The 16,952-nt window shown below is 39.4% G+C and overlaps 1 protein-coding gene across 4 annotated transcripts in view; it reads left to right on the top strand.

Moving 5' to 3' along the window:
• The window catches only part of STAU2 (staufen double-stranded RNA binding protein 2), a 154,869-nt gene that overhangs the window by 23,888 nt on the left and 114,029 nt on the right, over positions 1-16,952 (top strand). For all 4 annotated transcript variants that reach the window (XM_072327340.1, XM_072327338.1, XM_072327342.1 and 1 more), the window contains exon 5: positions 676-811. In XM_072327340.1, the coding sequence (XP_072183441.1) occupies positions 676-811 (136 nt within the window). The remainder of the gene's footprint in view (positions 1-675; positions 812-16,952) is intronic.

A 16,952-nucleotide genomic window follows, 5' to 3' on the forward strand; every position in this document is an offset into this window, starting at 1 on the left:
AAGGTATTCGGATGAGGCTGTAGTGTAGCTTCATGTTTGGCATTGATGCAACTGGGCAAGTGGTGGTTCTGTTTTTGTGTTCTGTCACCAGTAGATGGCTGCAGTGGCACTCGTGTCCAGGAGTTCCAGTCCCAGTTTTGTTAGATCATTCCTCTCAGATCGTTTGTTTTTAGTCCCAGTCTCAGAAAACCTTTCTGTCTCTAACTTCTGTCGTAACATTACCAAGTGACTACAGTAATGTATATTCCTGCCTGTTTGTTTCAATGCCTCTTGATCTGTGATTTTATTTAGTGGTATTCAGTGGGAAGAAACATTGCTCTTTTATTTTTATAATTTCAGATTATACTTTATTATAAGCACTCTGCAAAGATGAATAAACAGCTTGCTTATTATACCCATTTTCTCTTTAACCTATGAAGATGAATCTACTGAAACTGCATAAAGTTTTCAGTGTTCTTTGCATTGCTTTTTATTTAATTGACATCTGTATTCCCGTTTTTCTTGTAGAGGTGGCAAAATGTCATTGTAGCTACTTAGTTTTTGATTTAAGAGCAGCGAGTAGCTTCTGAGTTTATTACAGCTCTCTTGCTGCTCATCTGTGTCCTGCGTGTGTCTTTTGCAGCATTTATGGTTTAAGTACCTTACGTGTAATCTTTTATTTTTTTCTTTCCTCAGGCAGTATAACTCCAACAGTGGAGCTGAACGGTCTGGCTATGAAAAGAGGAGAGCCTGCCATCTACAGGCCATTAGATCCAAAGCCAATCCCCAATTACAGAGCAAATTACAATTTTCGGGGCATGTACAATCAGAGGTTTGTACTTTTTCTATTATTTGATCTTTTTTTCTCAGTTTCTTTGTCAGCCTGAATAAAATATTATTTGAATTAAATGTGACAATTTGAGACAAACTTCAGGTAATATGTGTATTTTTTGCATCCCCGAGGGCCGTTTCTCTGAGATTTCTTCCTGTTCTTCCTGTTTTTTCTTTCCCAGAGGAACTGTGTTTGATCGACTCTTTCGGAATTAGGCTGAAACTCCAAAAGCAGTCTGAACACTGTTAGACTTTCCAACAGAATATTTTTGCAGTGAAATATGTTATCTTTCTGCTAAGGGGTTTACTTGATGGATTCTGTAATAATTTTATACACCTCGCAATCATCAAGAAGATTGTGACTATGAAGGCCAGAAAAGTGGCTTTGCTCAGATTGTTCTTGTTTGAAGCTGAATTTGTAGCAGTGTTTAAAAATTAGGCAGTTTGAATTGAAAATGCAAGATGAAACAAACAAACTGGAAGAAAACTGTTTTCATTATTCTACAGAGCAGAGTGTCTGGTTATTGTGTTACTCGTGTTCTATTTCTTGTTGCTGCTGACTAGAGTCTCCACTCACATATGTCATGATTTAAGTGGCTGGATATAGGGCCTGAATTGAGCTTTATTGGTATCCAGAAATCTTACATTATTTGTTTTAATTGCTTTTGTAATGACATTGACTACTAGAAAAAAGGCTACACTCGAAAAAGTGCGAGTTAGTAAGAAACATGAAACTGGAGATTCTAGAAACTCAGCTTAGTTACTGAAATGTATTTACAGAAGCAAAACCTCAATTTAGCAGGTGCTAACTTTAAAGATTTGTTTTTCTTTGCATGGGAAATGTGTAGCATGTCTGGTGAAGTCTTTAAGTTTACTTATTTCTTGAACTTCGTTCCAGTGTTAGTGTACAAATGGTATATCAACATTACTTTTAAAGGTTCATTAGGTAGCAAATGTATTTGACTTTTTGATCACAAAACAAATAGATAAGGTGGGACAGAGGCCAGAATCTCCACTTGTCTGCTCTGCTCTGCTTAGCTGAGTGCAGTAGGCTGTGCGGGATGGTTAATGATATGGTGGATGTAAATTAATAAGTAACTAAAGTAAATAAGTAGCAAATAACTATATCTGCCTGTATGCCTGTATGCATACACCTCCTGTTCATACACTTGCACACACAGTAATACCAGCGAAGGAAGAATGGTGCCATATCATAATATCTAGGGACTTGTCCTGTGTCAAAAATAATTGTTTATCAGCTTGTTTTGCATTGGAACGTGCAAATTCATTATGATCCCATAAGAAAAGCACTTGGACTCTGTAAGGTATCATTTGAATGCTGTTCATTAGAGCTTACATTATAAGGGAATAGCGTAAATGATCTTACGCCCTTTAGATGCAGTAATGTTGAAACCTAAGATTTGAAACATAGCGTAGCATACTGCCCTCTGTATTTCATCAGCTTCTGACTCTAGATTGAGGAAATAGCTGTGTTATTAAAACAGATAGTAAGTATGCAGAAAAATTGGAAGACTTTTTATTTTTTAATATTGTAACTAAATTCCCTTTCCTCGTCTCCACTTTAAAAAGTGTGCTTTTCATGTGGGTGAAGATCCAGATTAAGATGAGGAGATTGTTTTGGGGGAATTTGATTCTGGCAAGGTGAATGACTTGAGGGGGAGAGTAAAGAACTGAGTTCATCTCAGGACGTATCTTTAGAGCAGTTACACCTTGTGTTTCAAGTGGCACAAAAGATCCTTTTCAAGAACTCATGAAAGTGTGGTCTGAGAGCTGCCATTTGCATGCAAAGCTGAGAGCTGGCTTTCATGTTAGCCTAAAATGATTTGTGCTGAGGTGACCTTGATTCAAAAGGAGAACAAGCCTTTCCCACTGGCCAGATTGAAAGGGAAGAGTGATGAGACCTCTTATGTGAACATTCTCCTCTGGGCACTGTTTCTCATGCAGCTTGTGCTCCCCATGTTTCCATAGTTCTCCTGTGCTTTCCAGGAGCACTTGCTCACACTTTCTGTTGGTTGTTCTGCTCTTAGTGCTGGTGGTGCTGCACTGTGGCAGATGCTGAATGCCAGCTGTTCATTGAGCTTTGTGTATGCATGATACCAGGCTCAGTAATGTATACCAGTAGTTACTGCCAAGGAGAGAGGACAGAGGAGGGAAGAGCTTGAAGGTACCAGCCTGACTTTTCATTAAAGGTGGTGCATATGGTTTGTCACTGGGTTGGCAGTACTGGGCCGTTGTCATTATGCTGCATCTTGACCCAAGCTGATGTCTGTGTAGTGCTGTGCTAAATCACATGAATGCATCAGCTTTGGTCTCCAGTGGACTAAGTATCTGTAGACTGCAGTTCATACTAGATTGAGATAAGGCTTTCAAAGCTTTTTCATCTCACTCATAGCATGGAGACTTCTCCAGATTATTCCAGTAGAATCTATGCATTAGGTTTAGTACTAGGAGTCTCGATTGCCTCTGATAAGGTGAGCTTTTAAGAAAGACTCTCAGCCCTGAATCCAGCCATGCTGGACAGTTTTTTTTAGATAACAAAGGACTCATTTCTAGTGAATTATAATTAAAAGGAAAAAAAAAGACTTTATATCACTTAAAATTAACTAGGTGAATGCTACCTTTTTTAAGTCTCTCAGTTCTGAGATATTTTGCAGTAAAGGCATGTGAGGACCTTTTGGATTAAACAATGTGCGCTACAGAAAAGCTAAAAATGGTGAACATTGCATTTGGTATGGTTTGTTTTTTAATCTAACAACTTTACAAACCCACCCTAGGGAATTAAGTGCTAATGTTTTCATGGACTATGAGCTCACTCATTTTGGTTGCGTCTCATTTGGGACAACTGGCAAGCTGCTCAGGAAAGGATGGATTTTGAAACAGTAGGTCGGGTTTGAACAGTATTGGCAGAACTGAGGATGAAATGTGCATACTATTCATATCAATGGCCAGCACTAGAAACTCCCTCACACCCCTCAATAGGCAGTTCGTTTAAACTATGTAGGAGTTAAAAAAGAAAATGGAAAAAAAAAATAAAAAAAAAATGCTGTTCAAATTAAAGCAATTAAACAATAAAACAAGGTATGAGTTCAAACCACATGGTCATCCAGCTTGCCTTGTTGTACTGATTGCTTGCAATAGGGTATTTTGTCTTCAATTAGAACTGCAAAACAACTGTCCCTGAAGTTTAATGGTCTTGAAGTATTTTCAACTGTAGAATGTCCATAAATGACAGAAGAGAAGTTATATCCTACAGACTTACCCAAACTGAGTGTCTTCAGCCAAGAAATAAAACCACTAGAAACTGAACACCAGCTTTTGATGTTTCAGTATGGAAAGCAGCATCAAAGAGATCACACAGCTCAAGCCTTGTTGTCTGGGAGGATTCAGAAGTTATTTGCTTATTGTATAAAATTCTCTAGAATGCGTCTCACCGCAATCTAGAAAGCTTGAAGAACCTTCATTTTTTGTTTTTATTTTTTTTTAAAAGCTTTCAAAATTAAAAACACTTGTGAAGTATAGGAACAAAGGAAAAAAAAACAGCGGCAAGCTAAAGGATGGGAATATAGTAACTAGAGCAGTTTCTTGTTTGGTTTTAGGGAATTTGTATGGCGTGTTAGTTCTGTAAAGCACATGTCACGCAAGATGGTAATGTCCCTGGGATAAACAGCAGCTTCTGTGCACTGTGATGGTTTCTTCTGCACTGAGCCTTCATGCTAGTTTTGTTCAAGGTTTCTTCTTCCTGCTTGTATGTTGTATATTGCAGACTAACAAGAAGACTATTACCTTTCTCTCTAGTACATGAGGGAAGAGTGCAAAGACCATTCCTCCTTGACTTTTTCTTCACAGCTCAGTCATTCTGGGCACATTTCTTTGTTGTTAGCAAGCACTTCTTTACAACATCAAACTTAGAGAAGTGAGGAAGAATCACAGAATTGCAGAATTATCAAGGTTGGAAAAGACCTAAAAGATCATCCAGTCCAACTATCGCCAATACTTCTCAGCTAAATCATATCCCTCAACACAACATCCAAATGCTTCTTGAACACCCCCATGGTCTGTGACTCCACCACCACAGAAGAAGCACAGTCTTGCCTTTTCTGGAGCCAGCCAAGCTGCCTGGCCTTAAGGCATCAGGCATCTTCCTAAGTGTGCGTGTGTATCCTTCCTCCTGGGCTGAGGGCTGAGCGTGGGTCTGTTCATTTAGGCTTAATTGCTCCTGTGAATATGTGTATCAGCCCTCTGGGTCAGTGTCCTAAATACAGAATAAGTGCTTTAAAAACATGGCATAGTATAAGTTTGAGGGACCAGTCTTTGGTTGATTCCATCTGTGGACTTAATGTTCTCCAAATTTAGTCTGATGTCTGACTGAAAAGAATAGTGTGAGTGTTGGATAAATAACTAAAATTGTCAGATTAGATAAATAAAAGATAAGACATAAGAAGATACTGTTACTTGACTTTGAGTCTGCTTAGCAATGCAGTCTAAACCCTCAGCCTGCTTTGTGTGTTTCACAAAAATTACTTAATGCTATGGAGAAAAAGAAGAATCTACCCAGAAGAGCAGCTGTGGATAACGTAAGCCAAATTTTTGAGTAGGCTGCACTGCAGGATGTGACACAAAATCTATCGAGACTGTCTCCAGAAGTACACCTGCAATTATACAGCCCAAATACCTAATGTACAGAAAGAGGATGAGGGCTGAAACTGTGCAGGCCGTTAGAAGCCCTTCTGTGCCACCTGTGTATACTGTAGGAGGAGATGTTTGTTCACAGAGAGCCTCATCCTGAAGCTTCAGCCTGAATTTTGGTTATTGAAGCTTTTTGCAACAGAAGGGGATTTAATACCCAGCTGTGTACAAGGCAGATGTTTTCACAAACATATATATTGCAGCTCCAGGGTGACCCTAAGTTGCCCAAACATGGTGCCATTTGAGGCATTGTAAGGTCTCTGGGATGTCAGATCAGCAGATTTAGAACACCTAGAGGAGACCATTATAGAGTGACAGATGAAGACAAGGTATCCTAGGGCTTTCCAAATCACCCTGCATATCTATGCTTGGTCAAGAAATTGAACCCCTAAAAGCAACAGTGTGCAAGTTTAGATAATCCACCAGGACTCAGCTATTCATGGGAAACTGCTGGTTTCTATAGGGGAGTGATGTGTCATGTCCTGTAGGTATCTTTGGTGCACGACTGCGTCCCATATGGTAGGGTGTGCTCATGTTGAGGCAGCCAGAGACTAATGCAAGTCTGGGACTCAAATCCAAGCTCACATACCTCAGTAGTGTTACCAGCCTGTCCCCTGGAAGGCTAATTGTCCTGTTACAACCAGCAGAAGGCCTGGTCAGTGAAGTCCTCAGTCTGGAGCACTGTTTGTTTTGCCATAAGCTGTCTGCATGTTGTATGTGTCTCTCCAGGTCTTCATGGTAATGGCAACTTAGTTTTCTACACATTATTAAAGGTATAAATTTTGATGTCTGAATCGAGCTGAATCCTACTCTAAGAAGTAATTCTAAGAATGTTGGTATATAATAATTTTATGAATGCTGTAGTGGGAGTCATCAGGCTATGACAGTGGAAGGATTGTAAAAAGAGAAAAACCTCTCCTCAGAGAGAAGAAGTTCCAGAAGAACAAACTCTTCAGAAAGAATGAAAGAATGAAATCATTTCTAGTATGTGGTTAACAACAGCGCTAATGAGAGGCAGGCAGACATATGTGCTTTCTACTGAAATGATTTTGACTTAACTAAGTCATGTTTTGCTGCAAAAAACTGTTAGGCTTTTTGCCCTGATCAGTGCCCTGATTCCCAGGGTGAACAAAACACTTGCTCATGGAGCAGGTTGGGCAGCACTGGAGTTTTTACCTGGTTACAGTCATTTGATTTAACCTGTAGTGTGCAACATCGCTCCCCTAAAATAACCAGAAGAAGCCATTTTGCCTTGCTTTTCCACTAACTGTTGAAAAGTTTTGTCCTTAAGATTTATGTTGTATGAATTAAGAGGTGTAACAATGAAGGCATTTATTGAGTGACTTTGAGAAAACTCACTTCTGCATTCCTTACCCCCTTCTCCCCAGCGTTTTGGACAAGTGAACAAAAACACTTTGAGAAGAGTTTGAAAATCTATGTGAGAGTAGAAATAAGAAGTTTGGCTGGAATAGATTTCCCTTAACGTTAGTGTAATTTTATTCTGAACAACAGATGTGGATTTCAGAGAGTTTAAGAAAAATAGTCCTAACAGCAATGGAAGTGATAGTTCAGATTAACAATTTAATTGTTCAGCTGGAAATGTCTGATTTAGGCCATTAGATGGCAGCATGAATTTGTGTTTTGGTACAAGAATTTCACAGCAGAAGCACTGTAGAAAGTTGTCTTCTATAGTAGAGCTTTTCCTTACTTTAACATGTCATAATTCCAGTATCAAACTATCATTAAAGTGGGTTTACTGCATTTTTTTTACCATTTTCTTCAAGCCTTCTTCTATAATGATTGAGGCTGTAGTGCAACAACTTTAATGTTTTTCACTTTTAATGTAATTTTCACTTTTATGTGTAAATTTATTGCATGTAAAAGGTACAAATCGGTTAGCAGTGAAAATGGAAGCATTGGGTGTATCTATAAAAAGACAGCAAGGATTCTGCATAGTATTGAATTTGTGAAGCTTAACCTAAAAACATTTCCTTAAGGGTTAGTCTGCAAACTGGTCACCAAGCCCACACTCTGTTCAGTGTAATGATGCTCTCTGTTGGTGTGGACATTGATTGTCTTGAAAGGGACTGAGATTGCCAGCTGTTTGTTTATTAACTTTTGTACATTGCCAGCTGGGACAGGAATACAGAGCAAAATCTTGTACGTCAGTGTTATTACCCTGCTGGTGCATCAGTGTAATGGTGTAATAATCCTCTCACAGGTTTATAAAAGAATTCTTTGTGTTCATCTTCTGCATGCTACATTTCACTTCCCCGGCCTGTTTGTTCCCAGTCATTGCACGCCTCCCACACAGACATATTGTTGTAAGGCAAGCGTTGAGTACAGCTGTGCTAGGGTTTTTCTTTGCTAGTATTTGTTTCTAGGAAAGGAAAAGGGAGAAAGTCAGTCCATTTCCTGTTGGTTTAAAACAGCAGAAACATCTGTTTGTCTTAAGATAGTTTTCCCAAAAGAACAGTGGCAAGGGAGCTTGCAGGTGATGAGCTTTGCCATTGCCAGTAGCTATCAGTTTAGACAATAGTGATTAGATTAGTCTGTTAAAAATAAAAAAAAATAAGAAATTCCTCAATCTGTCAGAAAATGACAGAGGATATTTATTCCTGCAATAAAATCTCTTGACAGCTCATGTTTAATTTCTACAGTGTTTTAAATCATAAAAAATGCACTGAGTATCTGGGATCAGAAAACCCAGATCCTGCAGTGGAATCTACGGGCTCCATTAAGCTCGTCATGAAAGCTGTTTTTCTGTAGTCGCCTCATCCTGTTACGGTGAAGTTTCACAGTGCTCACAAAATGGTGTTAGGTGATGTGCCTTGACACAGGGAATGGATTAGTTCTGACATATTCATGCTATTGCTGCCATCCACTACATTAATGGGTGCATTTAACCTATCAGGAATCAATAAAATATATGTTCTTGAGTGTATTTACAGTCTTACACTGACAGCTGTTAAAAATAGTGTTATGTAGCTGCAAATTGAGCTCACAGGATGTAGGCAAAACTCTGTGGATAATTTTCCCAGTGCAGTGTTGCTGCAGTAGAGCATTTAGCTGCTTCGTACTTCATGCCTAAAATGTGATAGTAAGGAATAACGTTTTGCACCATTGTATTCTTCTGAACTGTCGTCACTCAAGAGTGGGTAGTTTTATCAGTGACCTCTTGGCCCTATTTACAGGGGAACTCCTGAGCCCAAGTACTTTCTCCTTTTCTCTCTGTCTTGCTCTCTTTTTTTTTTTCCTAACTTTGTTTGATTTCAGGATATTGTGAGCTCCCCAAACCACCTGCATTCTTGCCCTGTCTGCTTGCTCTTTCCTTTTGTAGTCCGGGGCTCACATTGCGACTATTTCTCCTGAAGTTTCCATCTGTGGACAGAGTTTGGGTAGATTTATTTCTTTGGACTTTCAGACTTCCTCCTGTCTCAGCTCTGGAGGAGGTACAGATCCATGCCCTCCAGTGTCAACTGTGATTTTTCTTGTTCTCGCTTAGGCTGAAAAGGATGAAATAGAGGTCTTCCTCATCTTTACTTAATGGATGTCTTCCAGCACAGTTCTTCCACTGGAGGGTGTTCTTGTAAACCTGATTCAAAAGTCTTCAGAGCCAGCATCTTTCCCCAAGACCCAAAGTATTTCTTTGATCTATTGGCCTTGCAGTTTGCTGGGCGTTCCCCAGTCCTTCCCCTATATCTGATTCTTTAAGGATTTAAGGATGCTTTACTATCAAGATACCAACAGAAGACTAGCATTGTTGGTGTGTATGAAACTGATTTGGAATGCTCTCCCAAGAGTAGGAACGTTTAGAGTGCATTTCTTTCTTTCCACAGTTAGCTTTTTATTCATGCTTGTCTTTTTTTCCTCTGGTTCTACTGAACTGTGGACCTGTAAGACATTATCAAGTAGAAGCAAGCCCAGATGCCCTCCTTTCTTGTTATGGCCTTTCTGCTGTGTCTGAAACATGAACCCTGATCACCAAATGTATTCTCTGTTCTTTGCCTGCTTCTCTTGTAATGCTTCAGGTCAACTGCTGCTAGAGCTCAAATGGTAGACTGAGAGAACATAATAATTTGCTGAGGGAAGCAAGCAAAAAAAGTTAGTGACTAATTTTTACCAGATAACAACTCAATAAGGCCTGACTGGAATTGTAATGCAAACAGCATCTTTCCTAGGCCAAGGTCTTTGTCTCTTTTGAACAGGAAGTTTTGCCACAAACTGAGAAAGTATAAAATTTTCTTTAAAAAGATGTCTTAAGATTCTTCTATGACGGGATTCCTTTACAAATAAGTCTAGAATAGAAATTCTCACGAACCAACACTATAATGTAGTTCCTTTTTATGTCTTTTCTAAAGCAGTAATCTTGGTGGCTGCATGTTTTCTGTGAAAGAAAATACAGTTAACATCTTTTCAGAATGCTAATTCCCAGGATCTTCTGAAGATCTGCTTTTCTCTCCAGGACCTTTTTAAAGAAGAATGCCAGTTTAAGTTGGTTATTGTCAGAGAAAGGGCAGCTGAACTCACAGCATCATGTACTTTGGCACCAAGAGTTGTTTGTTTGAGTTGTTTCACTGAAATGGAGCATCATCTCCAGTTGTGATCAAAAGGGAAATCATCTCCAGAAAAACAAACTAACAAAAAAAGCCAACCAAACAACAGCAGCCTTTCTTAGCTTTGAGTCTCTTCTCCATGACAAAAGAGGAGAAAATGGAGTCTGACCATCTTACTGACATAGGTGGAAGTCTGGCATTCATGCCAGCGAAACAGAAGTGACAGTTCTTAAGAAGACAGGCAGCAGCCACTGCACCTTATTTCTACTCAACAGAAGTAACTCTCAGTACTGGATTTGTTTATTCAATCAAAAGTTAGAACAGCCATTTTGGATATGCATTTTATCAATAGTCTTTGGTATCCCTATCCTCAGAATCTTTTTCACAGTCCCTGCTTTCTAAAATGTAATCCCATACCAGCTTATAAACATTTCCCACATTTTCTGCTTTTTAGCAGTTCTAGGATACTGTGTATTAGTATATTGAGCTAACACAGTCCAACTTCTATTTCTGTATTAGTATTCTGCATTGAAGTGTGTTCAGTGGACTGGCTGAGGCAACTCACCGTGTGCATCAATGACCACTGTTACTGGACCTTCATTGCAGTCATTTATGATTTTATTAGCTATGACTGTATATTTCCTTCTTGGTCATTGGTGTAAATCTATTAAATCTACTAAAGTTTGAAAAATGGAGGCATTGGAAGAGAAGTATTATGTCTGCTTTTAATGAATATTCTCCCTAGGAAATACTGCACTTCTTATGTCTTTGTGTAGGAAAGAACTGAAGTACTGAATGAATTCAGCACTCTTCTTTTTTCTCTCTTACCATTTTGCCCCTTTCTATCTTTGCTGTAATTGATTAGCAGACCCTTCCCTTTGCTTCCCAAGGCTTCCCTTTCCTTCCCAAGTCTTGCTTTGCAAGGCCATCCTTGTTGCTAATCCTTGTCAACTTGCTAATGGGATTAGTGCATAGCAACACAAGATGTGCTCTGTTCCCCATTGGCCAAGCTCTCTCTTTCTCCATGTTTCATTTCTTTTCAAGTCTGATGGTAAAGGTGGTCAGATTTCTGGACAGAAGCTGCTGCTGGCTGTGATGGTGCATTTTTGGAGGATGATGACTGGTGAGCTGTGAGCACATGCGCTCTCAGTTAACTATGCTCAGCTGCTTAGAGGAGGCTTGCTAAGCCATAATTAAGTGTGATTTTTCAATTTGTTCTTAGTGTCAGTCTTTTAATTGCCAACCTTAAAATGATAGGCTAAATTTTTGACTCATGAGAACGCAATTTAGTGTCTGTATGTTTACATTCCTCCAAATGGGAACAGAATGTACCTTGATACGCACTGGTTATTTCAATTTAACTTAAATTGGATGGGGGGAATTGCTCTTTAAGCTTTCTTGGGTCTTCTTCCTCTGTGCATAATGTTAATTAATTTCTGTGAAGGCCTAGCCCATAGATGATTTTGTTTTTTATTCACATTGTATTACCAGTATGATAAATGAATGATATATTTTATTTTCTCATTTGCTGAGTCCATAGGCTGGCAAGTGACATGATTTTTTTTTTTAAATGCGAATTTCTTATAGAGAAGGAAAATGATATTGTAGTCAGATATGCAACACTGTTTATGTTCTTTTACTGTAATGGGTATTTGGACAGCATTCTCAGTAACCACTCTGCGTGCTTGTAAAGATTAGTGAGTAATACAGTTCATGGGAAATTTTATGAGCAAAGAAGATAAGAGTTTGAGATGTTTGTCTTCTGGATGTCTGTTCTAACCTCTAAGTATGCAGTGTACATCACAGCTTCATTATGTTTTCTCTTTTGTTCTTATTGTACTTGTTTTTATGTCACGGAAAAGAACATTTTCTTTTTACTTATATTTATCTTTTTCTCCCTCCCCAACCTCCGTCCCCATTTCAACATTGACCACTTGACATTTCAGTGCCTTAAACTCTGGAGGCAATATTTCTGTTATGTTCTTATAGTGTTTATGCTATGTCTGCAGTCAAGAATAAGTCGATGTTGTGTTGACCATTTTCATGACTTAATTGCTTGGTTGATAGATAAAAGTACTTCTCCAGAGGAACATAACATTTTGTTCTGTGCTCTCTTCTTGATTTTGGTTGTTATTTTTCACTTTTATTTCCCACCCTGTGTCCCTTGCTTAGTACTTTGGTAGGTTCATGTCATGATCCTTTTTTTCCCTATTTTTTCTTTATACTTCTTCACAGCCTTTTTCACCCATATCTCATAGAATCAGAGAGTGGCTTAGGTTGGAAGGGATCTTAAACATCATCAAGCTCCAACACCCCAGCCACGGGGACACTTACATCAGGTTACTCAGGCTGGCTTTGTGTCCCTTCTTCCACTTTTAATAAGGGCTTTAGACTGAGTCTCCCAGTAGAGGGAGAAATAAAAGCAGAATCAGAGAACTTTCTGTGCACGTGAGCATCTGTCTATAACTGGTGCTGCAAAGCCAGCTTGGTATGTTTGTTGTAGTACCTGTTAGGTTGATATGTGACGCTTAAAGTATTCTGTAGCTTTCTGTTGGCTTTTTCTAATTACTTTTGATACGGAACACTCGTCAGTGTACATATTCTTTATTGCAGACGGTACACATATTAGTGGCATGTGCAGAGGGTAAATATTGAATATTTTCAGCCAAATATATGTATTCAGCAACTTGGAATTCAAAGATACAGTGATGTGGCAATATTGTTGTCTTATCATCACAAGTTCTCCTGGGAAGATTCTATGGTAGATAGTATTACTGAAACTGAATCCCTTCCCCTTTTCTTTTTAACTTAGAATTGTTTGAAGACATTTGATATTGTGATAGTGAAAGCGTGAGTCATTTTTTTTTTTCTTATGTTAATCACGTTGTTTGAAAGAACTGAATAGTCCCTGACTCAGTGTAAAGGAAAAAAAAAAAGTGAATGATCATTAACTTCATTAAATATTTGCAGAGTCAGCATAAATTTTAAAACAAAACTTAAATAAAGACAGGGAAGTAAAACAGGTTGAAACTCAGCCTGATGTTACCATATACTAAAGGTAGAGCATGTCTGACTAATGTGTTAACCTTGTACGTGTTAGCTCATTTCTTAGGTAGACAGTAAACATTATTTAGTGGGTTTCAGTGAAGCATTTGATAGCATTAGATAAGACTTCTGTTTTCATTAAAATGAAGGGGATGTGGATTTGTATGAAGAATGTGAGGTGGCAGAGGAGAACAGAAGTGATCAGTAGTATTAAAAATCCAACTTGGAGGAAGCTTAAGTGCTGTTCCTCTTCCAGGTTCTGAAGTAATCTTTTAAATTATTTTTCTTAAAGGTGCACAGAAAGTAGGAAAGTGGTCATGGAATGCAGAAGGTGTCATGATGAAGAGAGGAAAATCAAAATACACAGGAAGAATTGGGTGATTTTAACAGCTGATGCTCAAATACCTTGAGTTGGTCACTTGCAGAAGAAAGGCTTTGTCTTGCTTGCTTAAAGATTTTGGAGGGATGAGGAGGTGATCTAGGAGAAGATAGGTAGACTGACCCAGGGATAGCAGGCTGTGATTCTTCAGAGGAGCATTGGAAAAGAGTAATTATTTCTTGGTGTTACTAAGGACCTGTGGAAAGAACCAGGAGGCAGACCGTGTGAAGACAAAAGTGGCTGTGCTGGATGTTTCACTCGTCAAAATGTAGAACTCACATCTGTAAGAAATCCATGTGGCTAATGGACTGCTTAGAAAAATAGGGCATGGCCAGGGAACAGCTGCACTAAGCAACTTGCTCCTCAAGAGAAATTTCAGATGGTATGGAGGAGTTGCTCACAGTGAATGCCATTTCCTACTCCACTGCACAGCCCATGGCTCTGTCCCTGCACTTGCAGAGCTGAGAGCATTTTTCTGGTTGAGCTATGTCTGCAGGGCTGCCATTTCAATTGAACTGGTGTGGAAAAGGAACAGAGAATGACCTTTCAGCATGGAGCTGGCATCTGAAGAATGACTTTCCTGTAACAGTTTGGATGTCATGTTTTACCAGCTCTCATCGTGGCAGTACCAGTCCTTGTTCCTTTTCACTTTCAATAAAAAATGGAAATAGGATAATAATAATTTCTATAACACTTCCATTCTGGGGGAGTAAATGGATTTAGTCATTGTTTTTTACATAGGTGAAGAATACCTTAAATTTAGACAAAACCTCACTGGAGTTATTAGCTGGAGGCTCAACCTAAATAAACTTCCTGGTTTCCTTATGCTTCAGTTTGCACTTGTTTTTTTAGCCCCTTCTAAGAGTATAGTAACAATATTTATCGGAAACGTTTGTGCCATTGAGGAATCCAGAGAAATGCAGTATGAACACATAGTGCGTGCACTAATACTTTATTTGTCTTTGTGTGTGTGGATTTGATGGCCAAGAAGGAAGAGGCCCCAAGGGCTCCTTAGTATGCAATTAATATTTTGGCTAGAAAAGCAGCAGATTGTTTCAGTATGCTTACATGTTATGACATCATATTCCAGTAAAATTATAATGAACAGAATTTTTGTTTGTCTCTGTGGCAAACCAAAATGAGTTTTCTAATTGTCAACAGACCTCGGTGATTTATTTAATTATAGTGGCGCCCGCTCACACCAACTTAGTTAAGGTCTGTCAGCATTTCTGTTACGAACCCCTCTTTTTAGGGGTTTATAACCAGTTGTAAATATTTGCTCATTGCTGAAACTTGGCATTCAAGGTCACAACCGTAGAGCAAATACCCTTTTTCAGGTTGACTATTCCTAAGTGATGCCAGTGGTATTAGCTAGAATGCAGATTTCTTATTCTATTAAACTTAGAGGTAATTAAGAGGACCTGTTTCCCAGACCTCGTATGTGAAGGATCTTCTTAGGGAATCTCATGTCCAGAAATGACAGATGAAAATGAACTTGTTTTAGTAGATTATGTATGATTGCTTGTTAATGTATTATCTTTTGTCACATTCTGATTGAGTGTATCATTTCATATCTGTGTTGCCTTCTGTTGTCTTCTGTTCTTGTAGTCTTGTCATTTGGGTGCGCCTGACAGACTTTGCTCTGTGGATTGTGTCAGTATCACCCAGGAATGTTTCTACACAATAATTTTCTTCAGAGAACAACCTCGACCTGTGTAGTATATTATTTAAATATAGTTAGTTTTAAAACCTAATGAGTCTGTGTGTGAAGTGTTGCTGTTTGACATCCTGACTGTTCCAGTTCTATGACTGAACAGACCTGCAGAGGGCTGAGGAGTGTAGTGCTCAAGTACTTGTCACAGAAATTCTGATCTGGTATGTTACTGTCTAATAGTCAACAAATTCTCTATGAGCATCCAAGATTGTTTTTCAGGCCTTTTGGCAACTCAGGCATGTACTGGGAATGTTTGTTAATGATCAGTGGTAGATGTGACATCTTAAATTTGTGTGGTGTTGAATGGGCATGCCTCTCTAGGACCCAGAGTCACTCTGTGTTAAAACTCAGTGTAATCACTGCATCCTGCTTTCAGGCATAATATTATGACCACTTTAAAGGTTTTTGTTAATGCAGATTTTATCCTTGCACTGAAAAACTGAGGATGCTTTGTTTCTATTTGGCGCATCCCATGTTGTAGAAAAGCCAGTGTCCTCACAGATTTTGGCCATTTTCTAAGGATTTCAGGTACTCCTTTGCACTTCCTCGGCAATGTTCACATTATCAGTGCTCTTAACTCAGCTTGAGGCCATGCAGAGCAAGAGAAGTTTAATCAAAACCGTGTAAAACCTAATCATTCTACTGATGCCAGAGAGCTGCATGAGGCTCTAGAGCCACAGGCTGAATATCATTTTCCACATTATCACATAAATAACTCCCTAAACACCCTGTAAAAGAAAAGGTGGGGAGGGGGTGAGGGAAAAAGTGAGGGCCTGTTGTGGCATATGAATCTGTAAAATGCATTTAGGTTCATAGACTTTTCTTCATGGAGAGAAAGTTAAGTTTAGTAGCTTGACAGGCAGGAACTTCTGATGGATACAGTTGTGGAATTACCCCAAATCTTTTCTTCTGCTTAAAGATGACTGTATAGTAATTAAGTGAGATGTGCTATCTAGATACCTGCTGGCTTTACATATCCTCTGGTATGGTGCAGCCAACAGGGGCAACTGTTTGCAGAGTAGTTTCTGTCTTTTCATTCTGGATTAGCAGGGTGCTTCTTGTGGGATGGTGGGAGTGCTGGAAACTCTTTGAGGAACTTGAGAGTGCCTCTTGCTGCAGGGAGAGGATAGCTAGCAGAGGCTGCTGCTCCTAATAAGTTCTGTCATCACACCTGATCAAAACATGCATTGAGCTTTTCATCCATCTACATCCTGAATAGAGAAGACCAGGTACCCTCTCATTGGATATGAGGGAGAAGCCCATAAAAGCACCGCTCTCAGAGGCAGCCAGCTGAAGGAGCACTTTGCATGGTGCCTCTCACAGAATGGGGCCAGAAGCTCTGCTGAGGACAGTGTGTGGGTACTCAGCAATGGTGGTGGTATGCCACGCCACATGATTCCTAGCTCCAGCTGGAGCTGTCCCTGATGTATGGAGACTTTAAGTCAGATCTCACCCTGGAGGGAAGATGGAGCTCTCCTGATCTCCAGCTGCAGGAGTGCAGGAAGCTGTAGCTGGGGGCTACAGATTTGTATTCAAGCTGTGCTGACATCACTGGAAGTGATGAATGAGGGACTGGTTGGATCTTCTCTGAGACCCTGCAGGTATAAGATCCTGATTCTCAAAGGAGGAGCAAGGAGAGTCAGTGCTTACTGGTCTGGGAGATGGGGAGTCCTGTGATGATGAAAGCTGGATGTCTGAAACTTCTGGCATCAGGAGGAAGGTTTCTGCTCTACTATCAGTT

Source organism: Excalfactoria chinensis, chromosome 2 (assembly GCF_039878825.1).
Source record: "Excalfactoria chinensis isolate bCotChi1 chromosome 2, bCotChi1.hap2, whole genome shotgun sequence".
Taxonomy (NCBI): Eukaryota; Metazoa; Chordata; class Aves; order Galliformes; family Phasianidae; genus Excalfactoria; species Excalfactoria chinensis.